The sequence below is a fragment of the Heptranchias perlo genome, chromosome 7 (genome assembly GCF_035084215.1).
Source record: "Heptranchias perlo isolate sHepPer1 chromosome 7, sHepPer1.hap1, whole genome shotgun sequence".
Taxonomy (NCBI): Eukaryota; Metazoa; Chordata; class Chondrichthyes; order Hexanchiformes; family Hexanchidae; genus Heptranchias; species Heptranchias perlo.
This window is the reverse complement of record NC_090331.1, coordinates 15,503,778-15,522,301: the sequence shown is the minus strand read 5'-3', so window position 1 is coordinate 15,522,301 and position 18,524 is coordinate 15,503,778. Positions and strand designations below refer to the sequence as shown.

Here is an 18,524-nt window from a genome sequence, read left to right as displayed (position 1 = left end):
ATGCTTCAACAACGACCTCAGACTGACCTCAGAACAACAGTCACTATTGTACCAATATAACCCTAGCCATCCCTGTGACAAATCTTTGCTAATTTTGTAACAAACACATTTATGTTGTGGACTACAACACACTAAGAACTGGGACCAGATTTTAAAATTCTCATCTCTGTGTCAAATCCCTCCATGGCCTCAACCCTCCCTATCTCTGTAATCTCCTCCAGCTCTATAACCCTCTGAGATCTTTGCGCTCCTCCAATTCTGGCCTCTTGCGCATCCCCAATTTTAATCGCTCCACCATTGGCAGCCGTGCTGCCTTCAGCTGCCTAGGCCCTAAGCTCTAAGCTCTGGAATTCCCTCTCTCCTTCTTTAAATTGTTCCTTTCAACCTACCTCTTTGACCAAGCCTTTGGTCACCTGTCATAAAATCTCTTCACATGGCTGACGCTCCTGTGAAGAGCCTTGGGGTGTTTTATTGCGTTAAAGGTGCCATATAAATGCAAGGTCTTGTTGTTGAGATTGTCTAAGCTTATCTTATGTGGACATCTTACAACTGGCAGAAAAAGAAGACTTTTTATTCTATTAACCCAGTCTGAAAGAAAAAAGGATAAGGCACTAACCCATTGTCAATTTTTGCAGAAATTACTGAATTCATGTGATAAATTTTGGATGTTCAAAATTATGAGGGGTTTTAATAAGGTAAATAGAGAAAAACTATTTCCACTAGTCAGTGAGTTTGTAACTAGAGGGAATAGATTTCAGATCATCACCAAAAGAGCAAAGGGAGAGGTTCAGAAGATTTTTTTTACACACAGAGGGTTGGTAGTTCCCTATCAGAATCAGTAATGGAAGCAGAATCCATAAAAGCTTTTAAAAGACAAGGATAAATAATTCCAGCGGAAGTGTTTTGAAAAGTCTGGGGAAAAGGGCAGGTGTATGGGATTAAATAGATTGGACTAATTGGAGAGTCAGCTCAGGCACGGACCGTAGAACCATGGACGTTAACAACCCTTAAGGAAGCCGTATGCCCCATTGGCCTCGATATTAACCCCTCCTCCCCCACCCCACACCCATGATGAGCGAGAGGAGATCGGAGGTGATGGGGTCAAACCTTAAAAACAGGGAACGCGTTCTCAACCCCAACCCGCTGCATACGCGCCCATTGCCATTTTTATGTTGGTGGGTAGTGTGGCGTGCAAGTGTCCCATCTTGGAGGCGAAGCACTTCATTAACATATTTAAATCAGGCTCCCATAGTGAAATTGGGAGCCAGATTTAAATTTAACAGCTGCCGGCCAAGTTTCCCAGGGCTCAGGAAACCCAGCAGCGAAAGAGAGGCGGGAGCTGCTGGCTCAAGAAACAATGTTCTTTTTATAGCACTCCCTGTAGGCCAGGAGGAGCAGGAGTGTTGCCCCCAGACCCCCAAGGATGCCTTCGGCCTCCTCTCTGCCGATCGTGGCCTCTCTCTTTCCCACCCGGCAGCCGGCCAAATTGACAGGAAGAAAGAGACAGAAGAAAAGAATTATGATGAGGTCCTGCTGTTAAATTTGGCAGGACCTCTGCATCCCTGAACACACCGGGTTCAACCCCTTGCTCCCCCGCTCCCTCCCCACCTCCCCATAAATATCGGGGCCATTGTGTTTGTGCCAGCTATTTGCGAGAGCAATCCAAACTTAATCCCACTGCCCTAGTCTCCCCCCATAGTCCTGTATACTCTGGCCCATAACCCTGCAATGGCCCAAATCTCCTCTTGTGCTGTAAAATTCTATGATTCTATATATAGGTAAGAATTTACATTTGAACCATAGTCCTTACCCATTAATTCACACAACATTGTTTTCAAGAGTTTTCAAATCAAGATTATCTTTAGCTCATTTCATTTGGTTACTATATAGAGTGAGGAATATGTGCAATGGAGCTTTAATCTTATAGTCACATGCATGCTCTTGAACCAAGCTCTATTGATTGCAAGTAAGTTGGATCAATTTGCTGTGTTTTTTTTCAAATCAACCTCTGCTGTGAAATATCAATAAACATCTAAAAGTAGAAGCCCCACTTATACAAAACGAACAGCTTTTTCTGCACCATACAGTTTGCTAGCTTTTGTTTCTCTCAGCTTGCTATTCCTAAAAGATTTGAAAGTGCTAGGAGAAATATAAGCATTGTATGCACTGTGTATGCATATCTTAAACTGTCTAGTTAGTACGTGTTCAGTGTCAATCTCTTGTATGTACAAGTACAGTGTATGCATTGAGTAGAAGGTAATGTATGATTCATCCATACCCATGTATTGTGTACATTAGTGTATATCTTTGTTAAGAAATCATATAGAACTGCCAGGCATGGCAAAGGAACAAGTATTTAAGATTAGGAGTTGGATGGGCCCATGGGGGAGAAATTTAAAATAGTTTCACCCGTGCTTTGGCCGCAAAATGAAGGACGGGGGGAAAATTTAAGGTCACGATCTCGCACACCCGATCTCAACCCCTCCCTGAATCGTGTGCTGGCTACCAAATTGGAAGCCGGCGACTTTTAGGTGTACAGAAGCAGGCGTCAGAAACCTTGCATATACAAATCGTGGTTCTAACGCTGGTTGTAGGACCCCGATTGAAATTTGTGTACAAATGAGCGTGTACAAACTTTGCTCCGGAGAACCTTGCACACCAATGTCCGATTTGGTAGGGTGGTCCTAGCTGGACAAGCAGTAGTAAGCTTGCCACTGCTCTGTGCTGGTAAGTTGTGTGGTTTTAGCTAGTTAAATTCCAAGGCCTGCTCTAAACCATCACAGGAAGTAGCTCGGAGAAGCATTTTTTGTTGATAGTTTTGCTTGGGGGGGAGAATGCTTCTTAGTGAGGAAACACAATGAATTCCATGCAATTTAAAATAGAACAGGATTCCTACCTCAGATATAATGTTCATCATACTGTGTCGGGAATTTATTAAACCATAACTCACAAACAACCCTACATTTTAACAGCGTAAGTACCCTTTTAATGGCCAATCAACCTCTCTGGCCCAAAATGTGAACAATTTAATCTGTTCAATCTCATTCCTGCATGCAGTGAGTTTTGTTAGAGATTTTAGAAACATCAAATTTTAAATTTTTTCTTACATAAGAACATAAGAAATAGGAGCAGGAGTAGGCCAATCGGCCCCTCGAGCCTGCTCCGCCATTCAATAAGATCATGGCTGATCTGATCCTAACCTCAAATCTAAATTCATGTCCAATTTCCTGCCCGCTCCCCGTAACCCCTAATTCCCTTTACTTCTAGGAAACTGTCGATTTCTGTTTTAAATTTATTTAATGATGTAGCTTCCACAGCTTCCTGGGGCAGCAAATTCCACAGACCTACTACCCTCTGAGTGAAGAAATTTCTCCTCATCTCAGTTTTGAAAGAGCAGCCCCTTATTCTAAGATTATGCCCCCTAGTTCTAGTTTCACCCATCCTTGGGAACATCCTTACCGCATCCACCCGATCAAGCCCCTTCACAATCTTATATGTTTCAATAAGATCGCCTCTCATTCTTCTGAACTCCAATGAGTAGAGTCCCAATCTACTCAACCTCTCCTCATATGTCCGCCCCCTCATCCCCGGGATTAATCGAGTGAACCTTCTTTGTATTGCCTCGAGAGCAAGTATGTCTTTTCTTACTCTTCCTTTCTGTCTTTTTTTTCTCTCTAATGCAGTCTTTCTTTCTCTCTCTTTATTTCTCTTTCTGTACCTAATTTGACTTTAATTCACCCACTCTCATTCACCCTCCTTCTCTGTTGTTCCTCTGTTTCTTTCTCAACCCTTAAATCTCATTGATTAAGGAGATACACTGTTGTTCCCACCGTTCACTAAGGTCCCAGATGCCCCATTCCCCCACCGCACCGTTATCAGCTCGCACTTCCAGCAAGTTATAGCGCAAAAAATTTCAAACTGATGGGTGTAGGAAAAAGTCTTACAGTTTATGTCGCGAGATGCCCCATTCCAGCAAGATGAGGCCCAATATCTCTCTTTAACATGTAACCATGATTGCGATCAATTATATTCTGATTACTCAACCAAGATAAATGCCAGAATTTGAGAAAATTCACATATTAGGTGTGAAACAATCCCTCTTTGAATTTAACTGGCTGTTTTGTTCCTATAGTAAAGATAGTTAGGAATCGGTAATGACTGTCTTTATAGGCCCCAGTGTCAAGTACATTGTTACTATTATTCAGTTTTAGCACTTAAACTGATGGTAGTTATTACATTTATAGAAGACCAATGGAAGTAGAAATGATGTGTTCTTTAGATTACATCATAAAACTGAATTTATACTTACAGTGTTACACCAGTATTGAACTGCATATTCAATAGTATGATATTGTGAGTGCAAAATCCAAACCATGTTGTAATACACTTTTTAAAACAGTATAAAAATGCCCTCATTAGATTTCCTTTGCAGTGGTATCATTGAAATGTAATCAGGATTATGGAACCCGTTACTCTTACTCCCATGCCCTAATATCCGATATGATGTGAGACATCTCATGTATTCCCTACTTAGTGTAATCCAAGTGAAGCATATATCAGTGACCAGACTATTATGTACTCATTGTGGAGAGAATCACATTGTCAAATTATATTAGTGGCAAAGGAAGGAACCAATGCAATAAAGAGTGAATTTGTAACTGCACCTCCAGGATGCTAGGCAAGTAAAAACTGGTTAGGCTTGTGAAATCATTGAAACTCTGAGGATATTAATTCCATTATGTTTTAGATAATCTGTTTATGTGTTGCTTGATGTATTTTCTACCAATTGTCAGTAACCACCACTTTCCAATGAATTCCAGTCCGATATACAGTCACTGTAGACGGTATAAAGTGAATGAGAACTTCAGCTTAGTAGACAAGTAGGGACCCAGTACCAACACAGGGAATTTCTTTGTTCCAACTTTACTACATGAATGTTGTTTGAACACATGATAAGGTCTTGTCCTGCAGAGGATACAAATCCAGCACATGCAAAAGTTAATAAGCTGTTTAGAAAATGTCTGAATGGTTGCCATAGTTGCTGCTGACATTTAAAAACTCGGAAATCATGACACAAATTGATAATTCAACCATCCCACACTGGTTACCCTACATATGTCTCTGGTCATGACCAACAATCAGCAACATAACCTCTGCTAGCAAAGAGCTTGTTTTGATACCACAAATTCAAATTGCCAGCAAGTAAAATCTGACAATAAACTTGAGCACACATTGACTAATAAGTGTGAATATTTGGGATCATGTCTTATCATGTATGGATGGATTGTTTCAATATTCCTTCATACATTTATTCAGATTATTTCACTGTATAAATGTGTATTACACTGAGCAGCTCAATGCAGAATATGGATTTCATTGAGTAGATTTCGCTTTATAACATAAACTTGTACTGACACCAATTTACAAACAAAAGTTTCAGATTTCATATCAAGATCAACTTGTATTGCCTTTTTTTTCTTTTGAACACTGGCCTCCTAATATGTAGTTTAGTAAAATGATATGTTTAGAAGTACTCCCATTCTACCTTGAAAAGTTCATAGACTCTAATAAGCTGTATAATGAAATATAAATTAGCTTTGATGATAATCCAACTGTTAGCTGTTGCTCAGTGGGTAGCACTATCACCTCTGAGTCAGAAGGTGTGGGTTCAAGTCCCACTCTAGGGACTTGAGCATAAAATCCAGGCTGATACTCCAGTGCAGTACTGAGGGAGTGCTGCACTGTCGGACGTGCTATCTTTCAGATGAGATGTTAAACCAAGGCCCCGCCTGCCCTCTCAGGTAGATGCAAAAGATCCCATGGTACTATTTCAAAGAAGAGCTGGGGAATTCTCCCCAGTGTCCTGGACAACATTTATCCCTCAACCAACATCACTAAAACAGATTATCTGGTCATTATCATATTGCTGTTTGTGGGACCTTGCTGTGTGCAAATTGGCTGCTGCATTTCCTACATTACAACAGTGACTACACTTCAAAAAGTATTTTATTGGCTGTAAAGCATTTGGGGCATCCTGAGGTACTATATATAAATGCAAGTCTTTCTTTCTTTCAATAAAGTGCAAGTATTTTTTAGACCATTGTGGCTACCGTTCTCCAACAGCAGACAGAGGGCCCCAAGGCTGGCAGCTAGTCCTGCAGCTGCAAGCTGTTTTCTGGCGCAAGGCCTGGCCAGGGATTGGGCCGGCTTTGAGACTAAAACCAGGCCATGCTGATGATCCAACTGACAAAATTCAGGAATTCTGAGGCATGGACAGGCGATGCACACTTCCGGTGTGCTCTGCCTGACCAGTTTCTATATAAGAGGGGCAGATGGGACAGGAAAATTGCCCCTCACGTCTGTACTCTGGGGCTATTATATCAAAACAAGCTGGGCTATTTTCTGTAAGTGAGCCTGTATTTTTTTTAAAGCACAGCACAGAAGGAGGCCATTCGACCCATCGTGCCTGTGCCAACTCTTTGAAAGAGCTATCCAATTAGTCCCATTCTCCTGCCTTTTCCCCATAGCTCTGCAAATGCTTTCCCTTCAAACTGCAAGGAAATATGTCCCAGTATGAAACTTTCCAAATTGGGTCCCTTGACTCCCTACGCGGAGAGGACTTTCCAGATTCTGAAGCCAGAAACAATAGAAGATGTGTATGAGTTTGTCAGTGATGTACCCTGAACTGAGGTCTAGCATCATCCTTTGCTTTTTATCCTATCATCCCCATCTCATTAATTTCTGCATTACTTCACACATGTGGCATACACTGAACCACAGCAGCATAACACACAATATTTTGCCATGTTCCCTGCTGTTGCTTGGAAGGAGTCAGTGGCATAAATGTTGAAGACCCTGGTGAATTTGGCAGCTACTGGCAGAGTTATCCCTGTTCTAAAACTGGTCTGAAGGTGTGGCTCATGAGAACTGTGTATTCTGTCTCCCTCATGCTAAGGACGATTTCTTCTGACATGCTGAGGATCTCTGCAAATAGCTGGTTGGATAAGGGCAAGTTAGACAGGACTGCTGGAGATGTACGTCTCTCTTATGCCTCCTCGGATTCTCTTGTTCCTCCATTGGAAACCACAAATATACTGGTATAGCTAGATGGATAGCCATCTTTGGAAATTGTGGTAGTTCCACATTACATTGGAGGTGTGAGCACTGTAGATGGAAAATAGGCTCCTGCTTCAAAATGCCAAAAGCAGATGCAACAAATGAAAACAAGGCAAATACTAACAAAAAGGAACTACAGTCAGAAAACAAATTTAAACACCTGGGGTAAGCCCCAAACTGGCTGAAGCACTTTCCATGAAATGCCCACTAATAACGTAAACTTAGAATATTAACTGCTTAACCATGCAGGTGTCAGCCGTGGCTCAGTGGTTGCACTCTCACCTCTGAGTCAGAAGGTCATGGGTTCAAGCAACACTCCAGACACTTGAGCACATAATCCAGGTTGACATTTCAGTGCAGTACTGAGGGAGTGCTGCACTGTCAGAGGGGCCTTCTTTCAGAAGAGGCGTTAAACCGATGCCCCGTCTGCCCTCTCAGCTCGACGTAAAAGATCCCATAGCACGATTCGAGGAAGAGCAGGAGAGTTCTCCTGGTGTCCTGGCCAGTATTTAACCCCAACATCACTAAAATATCTTGTCTGCTCATGCATCTCATTGCTGTTTATGGGACCTTGTTGTTTACAAATGAACTGTCGCGTTTCCCTACATTACAAGAGTGACCTCACTTCGAAAGTACTTCATTGGCTGTAAAGCACTTTGGTACACCCTGAGGTCATGAAGGGTGCTGTATGAATGCAAGTTATTTCCTTTCCTTTTCATGAATTGCACTATCCCAAAATGTGATTTGTTGCATTCCAGGATGCTTCATGATATTAAACAGTGAAGGTTTGAGCTGAGCGGAGGGCTTGTGCACAATACAATGTCCAGTGTACTTGCTCTATTAAGACATAAAATCAATAATGGAGTTTAAAGAGATTAACTTATCAAATCCCTAAGAGTTACAATAGCATATAGTCTGCATTAGGGTTGCCACAGACTGGAAACCAGCAATAGAAAGGTTTTACAAAAATTAAAATCAAAAATAGCTACAAAGTTTAATGTTACCCTTTCAACATCCACGTCTTCTGTCATGGAATACTGTGCTAGAGTATTTTGAGATTCTCCTTCAACATAGTCGGACAAGCTTGATAAAAGTCAACTTCAGCCTTATCAACTGGCAGAATACTCGAGAGAATTTACAGCCGAATGTGGGATAGATGTACTGAAGCATAGGGATCACATGTTTGTTCTGTGCCAAATATATATCACGCTCTCCAGGGTGGCTCCTCAAGTTGCCTACCCACTAATTTTCTTTAATTGGTGACTTACCTGATCTCTGACATTAGGCCTTAGATATAAATGAACAGTGGTGTAATGCAGAATTGAATAACAAAGAAAAAGCTTTACAGAAGTTTGTTGTTATGTGTGCAGTTGGCCACTACCAAAAATAGTTTTACTGATTTACCAAAGGAATTGAAATGACCACAACTGGAGTCCCGTGCTCATTTCTGGGCAGCGCACCTCAGGAAGGATATATTGGTCTTGGACAGGGTGCAATGCAGATTCACCAGGATGATACCGGGGCTAAACAGTTAAATTAAGAGGACAGGTTGCATTGACTAGGCTTATATTCCCTTAAGCATAGAAGATTAAGGGGTGATCTAATTGAGGTGTATAAGATGATTAAAGGATTTGATAGGGTAGACAGAGAGAAACTATTTCCTCTGCTGGGGCAGTCAAAGGGGCATAAACTTAAAATTAGAGCTAGGCCATTCAGGGGTGGTGTTAGGAAGCACTTCTTCTCACAAAGAGTAGTGGAAATCTGGAACTCTCTCCCAAAAAGCTGTTGAGGCTGGATCAATTGAAAATTTCAAAACTGAGATTGATAGATTTTTGTTAGACGAGGGCATTAAGGGGTATGGAAACAAGGTGGGTAAATGGAATTAAGACACAGATCAGCTATGATCTAATTCCAGATACTAGTCACTCTTTGAGTAAGGAAGTGCTTCTTGACATCAGTCCTGAACTTGCCCTTTAATAGTTAGGAGCTATGGTCCAATGTCCTGCGATTGTATTTTAGCATGAAATAATGCTTGGTTTAACCTTTTCTATTCCAGTTAATATTCTTTATAAATTTATAAGCTCCTTTCTTATTAATCCCCTTTGAAGACTAAAGCATCTTGAGTTTTTCTAACCTTCCTTCATAACTGAGTCCTCCGACACGAGGGATCAGTCCCTTTCTCTTATTAACATCTTATTAGCAGATTCCCACATCTTCCTCCAGATCTGCTGAGAATATTTTCATGGAAAGGTAGTAGAGATGTAGTAAGTCTTTGTTTTAAACTAATTTTGTACTTCTTGTAGAATTTCCTTAAAGTTAATACAATTCAGATTTGTACTTTTTTTTTAGTCATTTAAGGGTTTGTCCTGTCTCTTATGGCTGTTTTCACGTTTTAAAATGTATTAATTTTACAGTCACAAGACTATATTTGCGAAACACATAGAGAGAAGCATGGAATTACTTGAGTTTGCTTTGAGAATATGAATAAGTTATGCACTAAAAGTTTCTTTATGTTAAAAATAGAAATGACCTATAAAGTTACTCTGTGGTGTTATCTCTAGTCATCACATTAATATATAATAATAATGAAGAGAGAATGGTTTCTTTGATGTGATGTGCTTTGATCTTTTTAGCTATTTATTTATTTTTCACCAAACCACAAGGGCCACTACTTTCACTACAGTGCCACTATTTTCTGCTATCTTGGTAACCTTTTCACTGCAGAGAGGATATCCCTTAGCTGAAGTAAAAGGTCACAAGAAAATGCTAGAACACAGCACTGTTTTGGGGGAAAAAAGTTGAATTCCATCTTAGAGGAAAGAAAAATTAAAATAAGAGATCAATAGACATAAATCAAAGGGATGGTTCTGTTTACCAATTCTTATTGTTCTAAAGGTAACACAACAACTGTGCTAAGAGACAATCAGCCTTGTAAAAAAAAAAGAAATACTTGCATTTATATAGGGACCTCCGAAACATCCTAAAGCACTTCTCATACAGTAATTACGCTCTGGAAATTTGTTAGACTTTTGACTGAAAGGAATGTCACACAAAATGTCAGATTTGCTCTTGAAGTATTTGTCACAAAAATATTGATTTTCATTCAAAATTATTACAAAACGTGACAAGTAGCATTTGCACCACACAAGTGTCAGACAATGACCATCTCCAAAAAGAGAGTCTAACCAACTCCTGTTGATATTCAATGGCATTGCCATCGCCGAATCCACCACCATCAACATCCTGGGGGTCACCATTGACCAGATACGTAACTGGACCTGCTACATAAATGCTGTGGCTACTAGAGCAGGTCAGAGGCTGGGTATTCTATGGCGAGTGACTCATCTCCTGATCCCCAAAGCCTCTCCACCACTTACAAGGCACAATTCTGGAGTGTGATGGAATACTGTCCACTTGCCCGATGGGTGCAGCTCAACAACACTCTAGAAACTCAGCACTGTCCAGGACAAAGCAGCCCGCTTGATCAGCACCCCATCCACTGGCTTAAAATCCACTCTCTCAACCATCAGTGTACCGTGGCTGTAGTGTGTACTATCTACAGGATGCACTGTAACCACTTGCCAAGGCTTCTTCAACAGCGCCTCCCAAATCAGCGATCTCCACCACCTAGAAGGACAAGGGCAGCAGGCACATGGGAACACCATCACCTCCAAGTTCCCTTCCAAGTCACATTCCATCCTGACTTGGAAATATATAGCTGTTTCTTCACTGTTGCTGGGTCAAAATTCTGGAACTCCCGACATAACAGCATTGTGGGAGAATCTTCACCACATGAACTGCAGCGATTCAAGAAGAAGACCCACCACCACCATCTCAAAGGCTACTAGGGATGGGCAATAAATGCTGGCCTTTCCAGTGACCCCCACATTCCAAGAATGAATTAAAAAAATATTGAGCCAAAAGGGTTTTAGTTCAGTTAATAATGAGGAGCTGAATTAACAAAACAGATGTCTAATTTAAAAGAGAATTAAACCTTTTTTGGACAAAAAGTGAATTGCTCACAAGAATTTGTAATTAAGTTATACTGTCACTCTTGCATCTCTGTGAATTTTTTTTTGTTTGAAGTGACGCAAAAGCAACAGTATAATTTTTGACCCAAGTACCAATTTGCCTCCAGAACATAGTGATATGAGGTGCCTTTGGTGGGGTTATCTTACACCCTTTGGCTTCATACTGCAGATAGTATAATTCGAAGGTGGTGCCAAGCAATCAATGCAGCAAGCAGTCAACTAGGACATTGTGGGCATTTATAAACCTAAACAGAGTCTTTTAATGTTTTGAGAAAATGGACCCTCCTACTTGTGCTCCCAACATATATTAAAAAAATACCATCTGGGAACAAAGCTCTGTGTCTTCTGGCTATTAGCATATCTCATAGCCTGTAGCATTAATCAGTATTGGCAGATACAAATCACTCTATGCATTTACCAGTCTGAGACCAGTAATGCCGCATAAGAGTATGATTATTTCTGTGAAGAACTATGTGCATTGAATGCACTAAAAGCATCTCAAATGTTTGGAAGCATCTCTATGAAAATGTTGTTTCAAGTTACCTGTATTAGAAGCATTTTGAAAGTCAAAGTACTATATATTTTATAATTTCGATCTAAATAATGATTTTCTACCTGATATTTACATAACCATATTTGGGCATGCTAGGGTCCAGAAATTAGCCATCTATCAATCTCGCCAAGACTCTGTTGGTAACACTCCCAACACCATCTTCTGTTTAATCTTTACTCCTTTCTAATTTACTACAGTCCCTGCATGCAACTGAGGAGCTTTCAATGTCTTGTTAAATATTGCCAATCTTCATGTGGATGTACTGCCCAAATGTTCCCTCCGTCCACTCAGACCAAATGTTACAGGTAAATTCTTCATAGAAGGCAACTGTTAAAGAGATACTGACTTTATTAGTCAGATTTTTTCAGAATAGAGCACAGAAGAAATGTTTGTTAGTACATAAGCAGCTGAATAATTGTTTTTCTTAATACATAGAAACTGTCTGTAAGGGAAGTCTTTGCAAGAGCTCAGCAGAAAGGAAGAGCTTTAAAGAAGCAGTGATCTGTAAAGTTGTTCCTACCGTACCCACATTCATTCATTAAACCTCAGGAAGGATATATTGGCTTTGGAGGGGGTGCAACCCAAATTCACCAGAATGGATACTGGGGCTAAAGGGGTTAACTTGTGAGGACAGGTTGCATAGACTCGGCTTGTATTCCATTGAATAGCGAAGATTAAGGGGTGATCTAATTGAGATGTTTAAGATGATTAAGGGAGTTCATAGGGTAGATAGAGAGAAACTATTTCCTCTGGTGGGAAAGTCACGAACAAGGGGACATAACCTTAAAATTAGAGCTAGGCTGTTCAGATATGATGTCAGGAAGCACTTCTTCACATATAGGGGAGTGTAAATTTGGATCTTTCTCCCTCAAAAAGCTGTTGAGGCTCAGCTCAATTAAAAATGTCAAAACTGAGATTGATAGATTTTCATTGGATAAGGGTATTAAGGGCCATGGAACCAAGATGGGTAAATGGATTTAAGATACAGATCAGCCATGATATAATTAAATGGCAGAACAGGTTTGAGGGGCTGATTGGCCTACTCCTGTTCCTATGCTCCTACGTTATGTTCCAATGTTCCATCTCAGGGGGCACCAGTGCATCTAACTGGAAGCTACAGAATCCATTGCTGTTTGGCAAGACATTGCAAACATAATGCTCGTAGTTGTATTGAAAGTCTCCAATTACAGTATTTCATGCTTTAAGTGGTACAAGATAAAAGAAGATATTTGCTGGCACCTTATTCTGTAGTAACTTAAAAAAAATGACTGTGGACAATGTGGTAATAAATTGAATGCAATTTGTTGCCCGATAAGAGTGTATGTGTGCTCAATGTGTTTTACCTCTATCTTTTGTGTTCCACTTCTTAATCTGGTGCTTCTGCTCTGTCAGCTATATGTGCGCTGGTTGTTTTCTGGGTGTCAGTGGATCCTCGAGATTTAAGTTGGGCTTATTTTCTTTGGAAAAAGGGATACTTCAAGCTTATTTAAGTGGCTTTCAATATTATGAAAGTTGATGCAGACAAATTGTTCACTATGATTCAAATACCAGAGGACACAAGTTTAAAAATTAGGAAGTTCTAATTTATACCATTGTCTTGAATTCAGAAACCTAATTCAGATTTGTGAAATTTGGAAGCAATACTAAACTGGGAGGGGTGGCTGCATTTGATGAAGCAGCCAAGGACATACACAATGAGATCAGTAAAATCAGTATTCAAATTTCCCGGATTGCTTGGATAGAGAGACATTTCAAAATAACAGATTCTAAGGACATGGTTTGTGGTAAGCATACTTGGGACAGATACTTGCTGCAGGAATCTGCTGGGTGGCAATGCCTTGACAGTTCTCCTCAGGTTTGCCATCTTCTTCAACATTTGCAGCCAGGAGCACTGGGTGTTGCAGAAAACAAACACCCTGTCAGCTATCTCCTGCTAGGTATTTTGGATGTCTCTTCTGTGGAGCATGGTGCTTGAGTACCATGTACAGTTCCGGCCATCGCGTTACAGGATGGATGTAATTGCACTAGAGAGGGTACAGAGGAGATTTACGAGGATGTAGGGGGCATGTTAAGAAGTTTGCAGATGATACAAAAATTGGCCGTGTGGTTGATATTGAGGAGGAAAGCTGTAGACTGCAGGAAGATATTAATGGACTGGTCAGGTGGGCAGAAAAGTGGCAAATGGAACTCAATCCGGAGAAGTGTGAGGTAATACATTTGGGGAGGGCAAACAATGCAAGGGAATACACAATAAATTGGAGGATACTGAAATGTGTAGAGGCAGTGAGGGACCTTGGAGTGCATGTCCACAGATCCCTAAAGGTAGCAGGATAATTAGATAAGGTGGTTAAGAAGGCATATGGAATACTTTCCTTTATTAGCCGAAGAATAGAATATAAGAGCAGTGAGGTTATGCTGGAACTGTATAAAACACTTGTTAGGCCACAGCTTCAGTACTGTGTACAGTTCTGGTCACCATATTATAGGAAGGATGTAATTGCACTAGAGAGGGTACAGAGGAGATTTACGAGGATGTTGCCAGGACTGGAGCATTTTAGCTATGAGGAAAGATTGGATAGGCTGGGGTTGTTCTCTTTGGAACAAAGGAGGCTGAGGGGTGATTTAATTGAGGTGTATAAAATTATGAGGGGCTTAGATAGAAGGATCTATTTCCTTTAGCAGAGATGTCAATAACCAGGGAGCATAGATTTAAAGTGATTGGTAGAAGGATTAGAGGGGAGCTGAGGATTTTCTTTTCACCCAGAGGGTGGTGGGGGCCTGGAACTCACTGCCTGAAAGGTAATAGAGGCAGAAACACTTGACTCATTTAAAAAATACCTGGATGTGCACTAAAAGTGCCATAACCTACAAGGCTACAGACCAGGTGCTGGAAAGTGGGATTAGGCTGGATAGCTCATTTTTGGCCGGCACGGACGCAATGGGCCAAATGGCCTCCTTCTGTGCTGTGAATTTTATATGATTCTATGATTCTATGGTAGGAGCTCCTTTGAATGGCAACTAGGGCAACCCTACTTTCCCTTACTGCATGCATCAGTACCTCCAGGGCAGTAATATATAATTGTGCTTCTATGCTTTCAACAAGCCTCTATTGATGAGAAATAATGTGAGTCTTTAAACCCTTTCCCTGCATTTCATATGGTAATTTAATTCAGGGGATTTATTGATTTGAATTTCAAATGTTTTCTTTTGTTTCTTTAATTAATGTATTTTATTAGTAGGATCATGAGGTATAACCTCAAATAAGTCTTTTGCTGCAGCTTAATCATCATTACAGAGGTTGATTTTAAAGGAAATCACATCGTCCTAAAAGTTCATACCTAAGGAAATGAAGAATAACTGAAAGATGCTGGACTATCAACATCGTTACATTGCAAAATGCCTTTGTTCACCGTGCTGACTACCTTGTGATTTGCCATTCTTTAATGTAAGCAAAATTGTGCACTCTCTTTTCTTGTTTGTGTACTTTTTTTGCAACTGTACGGTCTGCCAGCTGCATTTTAAGATCCATTGTTTGATCTGTTAATCCAGTATGGAGGGAAAGAATGTCATTCTGCACTTCACTGCTGCAGCCCTTTAACTTGTTGCAGCTGCATTCTGAATTCCATTGCCTAGTGCAAGGGCAACAACTAGTTATACTTAAATAATTAAAAGTCCAGTTGGAAGATCCAGAGGGAACAGAAATACACAAGTGCATCAGATGTATATCCTATTGGACATCATTTCCACCTAATACCCTCTCCCCCCACCCTCCTCCATGATGCATCAACAGTAACTTGCATCGTAAAAATGGTGACCAAAACTCTGTACCTAAGTTTTATTTGTGGTAAATCCTTATATATATTGATAAACTCCATAAGGAGCCCCTCCATGAATTCAGCTGCTTGTGTTAAAAAATCATGTTTACAGTGTTTCTTCAACATAGTTATGTGGTACAAATATGTGGAAAAAAACAACTTATTTGAAAAAAATCCCCAACCCACAAAGGTGTTCTGGAGTTATATACTTGCCATCTATCCAAATTCTTTATTTATATCAGTAACCAAGAGGTCCTGTCAACTTCAGCCACTAGGGCTTCTCTGGTCTTTCCAAATCTTTTCAAGCACAGCAAAATACCAGTGCAGGTTAAGGTTGTGGTGTCCTCCACAGTTGAGAACTCCTAGGGCATGCAGCATTGGAAGAGCTTCCTCTGGTTGGTGTGTGAGATCCAGTACCAAGCTGTGAAGCAGATTGTCGAAAAAAAGGAAAGCAGTTGCAGGGGACTGCCTACACCACTGAGTACTCTGGAGGCCTGTCAGTCTCCAGCAGGCTTGCCTCATTGACAAAGCTTCTTATGTGAGGACCTAGATTAAGCAGTTGATGGTGTGTACGCCTGGTGTGCAGCGTTGGACTTGAATGTCTAGAAATCAAAGTGGCCACCACAATATAAGTTGCCTTGCATAGGTTTTACCACAATGCTGAAGGCAGATGTCTTATAGTGTAACTGATAAGGAAACTTTGAGTCTTAGGATAGCAGCTCCTAAAAGGCATTACCTGGAAGCCAGGTATGAGAATACACATTTACATATCCAGGACTTTGTATGTACCATGACTGGGTTGTAAAGCAGCAAGACGATGCTACTGAAAATCTGTACTACCAACAGGTGGAATCACCTTTGAATGAGCTATGGTGCGTATCCACCCAATGGTCAGAAGAACAATGGCAATGCTCTCACATATTTTGTAATGAGTTGCACTGTTCATTATGATGCTTATGAGTAGCCCCTATCACTTGCTGTCCACCTGATGAGGTTTCAAACCAATGCTTGCCATCTGTCTGATGACACAACTCGTGAGTATCATCTTTGGGGGTGAAGTGGGTAGAATCTCTTTGGGATTGACTCATGATGAAGTATTGTTCCAAAGCTTCAAGTGGCCTTTCGCTATCTCATCCAAGTGGCTATTCTTCGTGTGCGAGCCTAGATAGTGTATGTTGGCTGGCTAATGAGGCATGGGGGAACAGGGGACATCACAGCTGAGTTTGGTCTAGTTCTCACCGAATGACGACATACATGCATACTTTGCATGGGACACTGGATTGCATGTGTTAAGGCCAGGAACGGTGCCCCTACTGCCCCCTCGTCCCCAGCTGAGATCAGTTAGTTCAGCACAAACAAGGAATCGAATCTGGGACCTTTTTGGTCTGATGAATCAGTATAACACAGGATATGGTGAATTGACGTACTGAGTTACGAGGGAGTTTGCAAATGTTATAAGAGTCTGATGGAGAACATTCCAGCAGGTGACTTCCAGTCTAGGTTAACAATAAGTAAATAACAATAAAAAATAATTTTCCATTTTGATTTCACTGGTGTTGAGAGAGAGTCTGTGAGTGACTAGTAATCTGCTTGGTTTTAGCTAATTAAGCTCTAGCAAAATCCCTGTGCCATTCTGGGGGGCCCAAAATCTTATCTTTGTCAACCTGGACCTAAACTCTCTGGACTTAGGTAAGTGGGATGTGTCCCCATAGGAGAGTGTGTATTGCAAACTGGGCAAGCAGGTGGTGTTAGATTTCTCAGTAACTTGAATTGGCAACTCTTAATGTTGCCAACTCTTAATGGTGGGGTTTGGTGCATGAACAAAAAAAAACATTAATAGTAGAGTTTTGTTCCCATTTATGTACTGCACTTTGATAGTTAATTTGCTTAACGCTGCCTTGAGAGCTGTTTAAGCGGATAATACCAGGTTTTGTTGCTATGAGTCATACTGCTCCCTGCTCAGGAAAAGCAGAGGTCTTTATGTTTACAGAATTCTGCTCAACAGCATCTGAACGCTGGTGAAATTTTTTAGACTGTCATTTTGGCTCCTTTGTAGCACTGGTTCATTGGTTGTAAAATGTGGTTCATTGGTTGTATTTTTAAAGTTTCACTACACTGTATAATTAGAACCAGTGCGAAGTTGAAGCAGCATCAGGCTACTTCTTGAAATGGTTTCACATCACTTCTGTTAAATCAATTTTCACTCCGGTCAGTTGCCTTTAACAAGTTATACCACAGATTCTGCACTGTTGTGACTTGAAAACTAGACTAAATGAGTGCAAAATCTTCAGAATGATTAGCCCTTTAAAATGATTAAAAGCAAGAGCTTAACAAAACTCCAAAGTCACAGCTCCAGATTTGTCGCAGCAGTCACTGAACTTTGCTGTTTTTTTATTCCCCCTCAGATGGAATACCATTCACATGGTGGATTGGGAGGACCAATGAAAAACAGGCCTACTGGGGTGGTTCATCACCTGGAATTCAAAAATGTGTCTGTGGATTGGAGCAGAACTGTTTGGATACGAGCTATCACTGTAACTGTGACGCTGACAAAGACAAATGGTATGCCAGGCTTTGTTGTGGAAAAAAATGCACCTTATTGTTTCTTGCTGGAATGACAAAATAGTATTTTTAAAAGCGCTTGAACAATTAATTCTATATTTAGGCATTTGTGCATATATAAAAGTTGATGCTTCAAATGCTTTAACATATGTTGTAGTGGCATTGAAATTATAAACATGTCTCTGTGGACTAATTATAAAAATGTTTCTGTTTGACTATCTGAGTATGTGTAATTAAGATGGGTTTTGGCTAAACCTCTTCAATGGAGCAAATGTGGGACAAACTGTTCAATTTAAGCAGTGGAAATTTTTCTATCTATCTATCTCTCTATCTATTTTTCTATCTATTTCTCTATCTATCTATCTCTATCTATCGTCGTTATAGCATGCTTTTCCTGTACGTGTCACACTTTCTGTAACACTTTATCTGCTACCACATTTCCATCAT

At 40.6% G+C, this 18,524-nt stretch overlaps 1 protein-coding gene across 1 annotated transcript in view; it reads left to right on the top strand.

Annotated features, from left to right (window-relative positions):
- Positions 1-18,524, top strand: part of LOC137323447 (contactin-associated protein-like 5) — a 590,554-nt gene that overhangs the window by 373,835 nt on the left and 198,195 nt on the right. Inside the window, exon 14 of the mRNA XM_067986921.1 lies at positions 17,921-18,077. Coding sequence (XP_067843022.1) covers positions 17,921-18,077 — 157 coding nt within the window. The remainder of the gene's footprint in view (positions 1-17,920; positions 18,078-18,524) is intronic.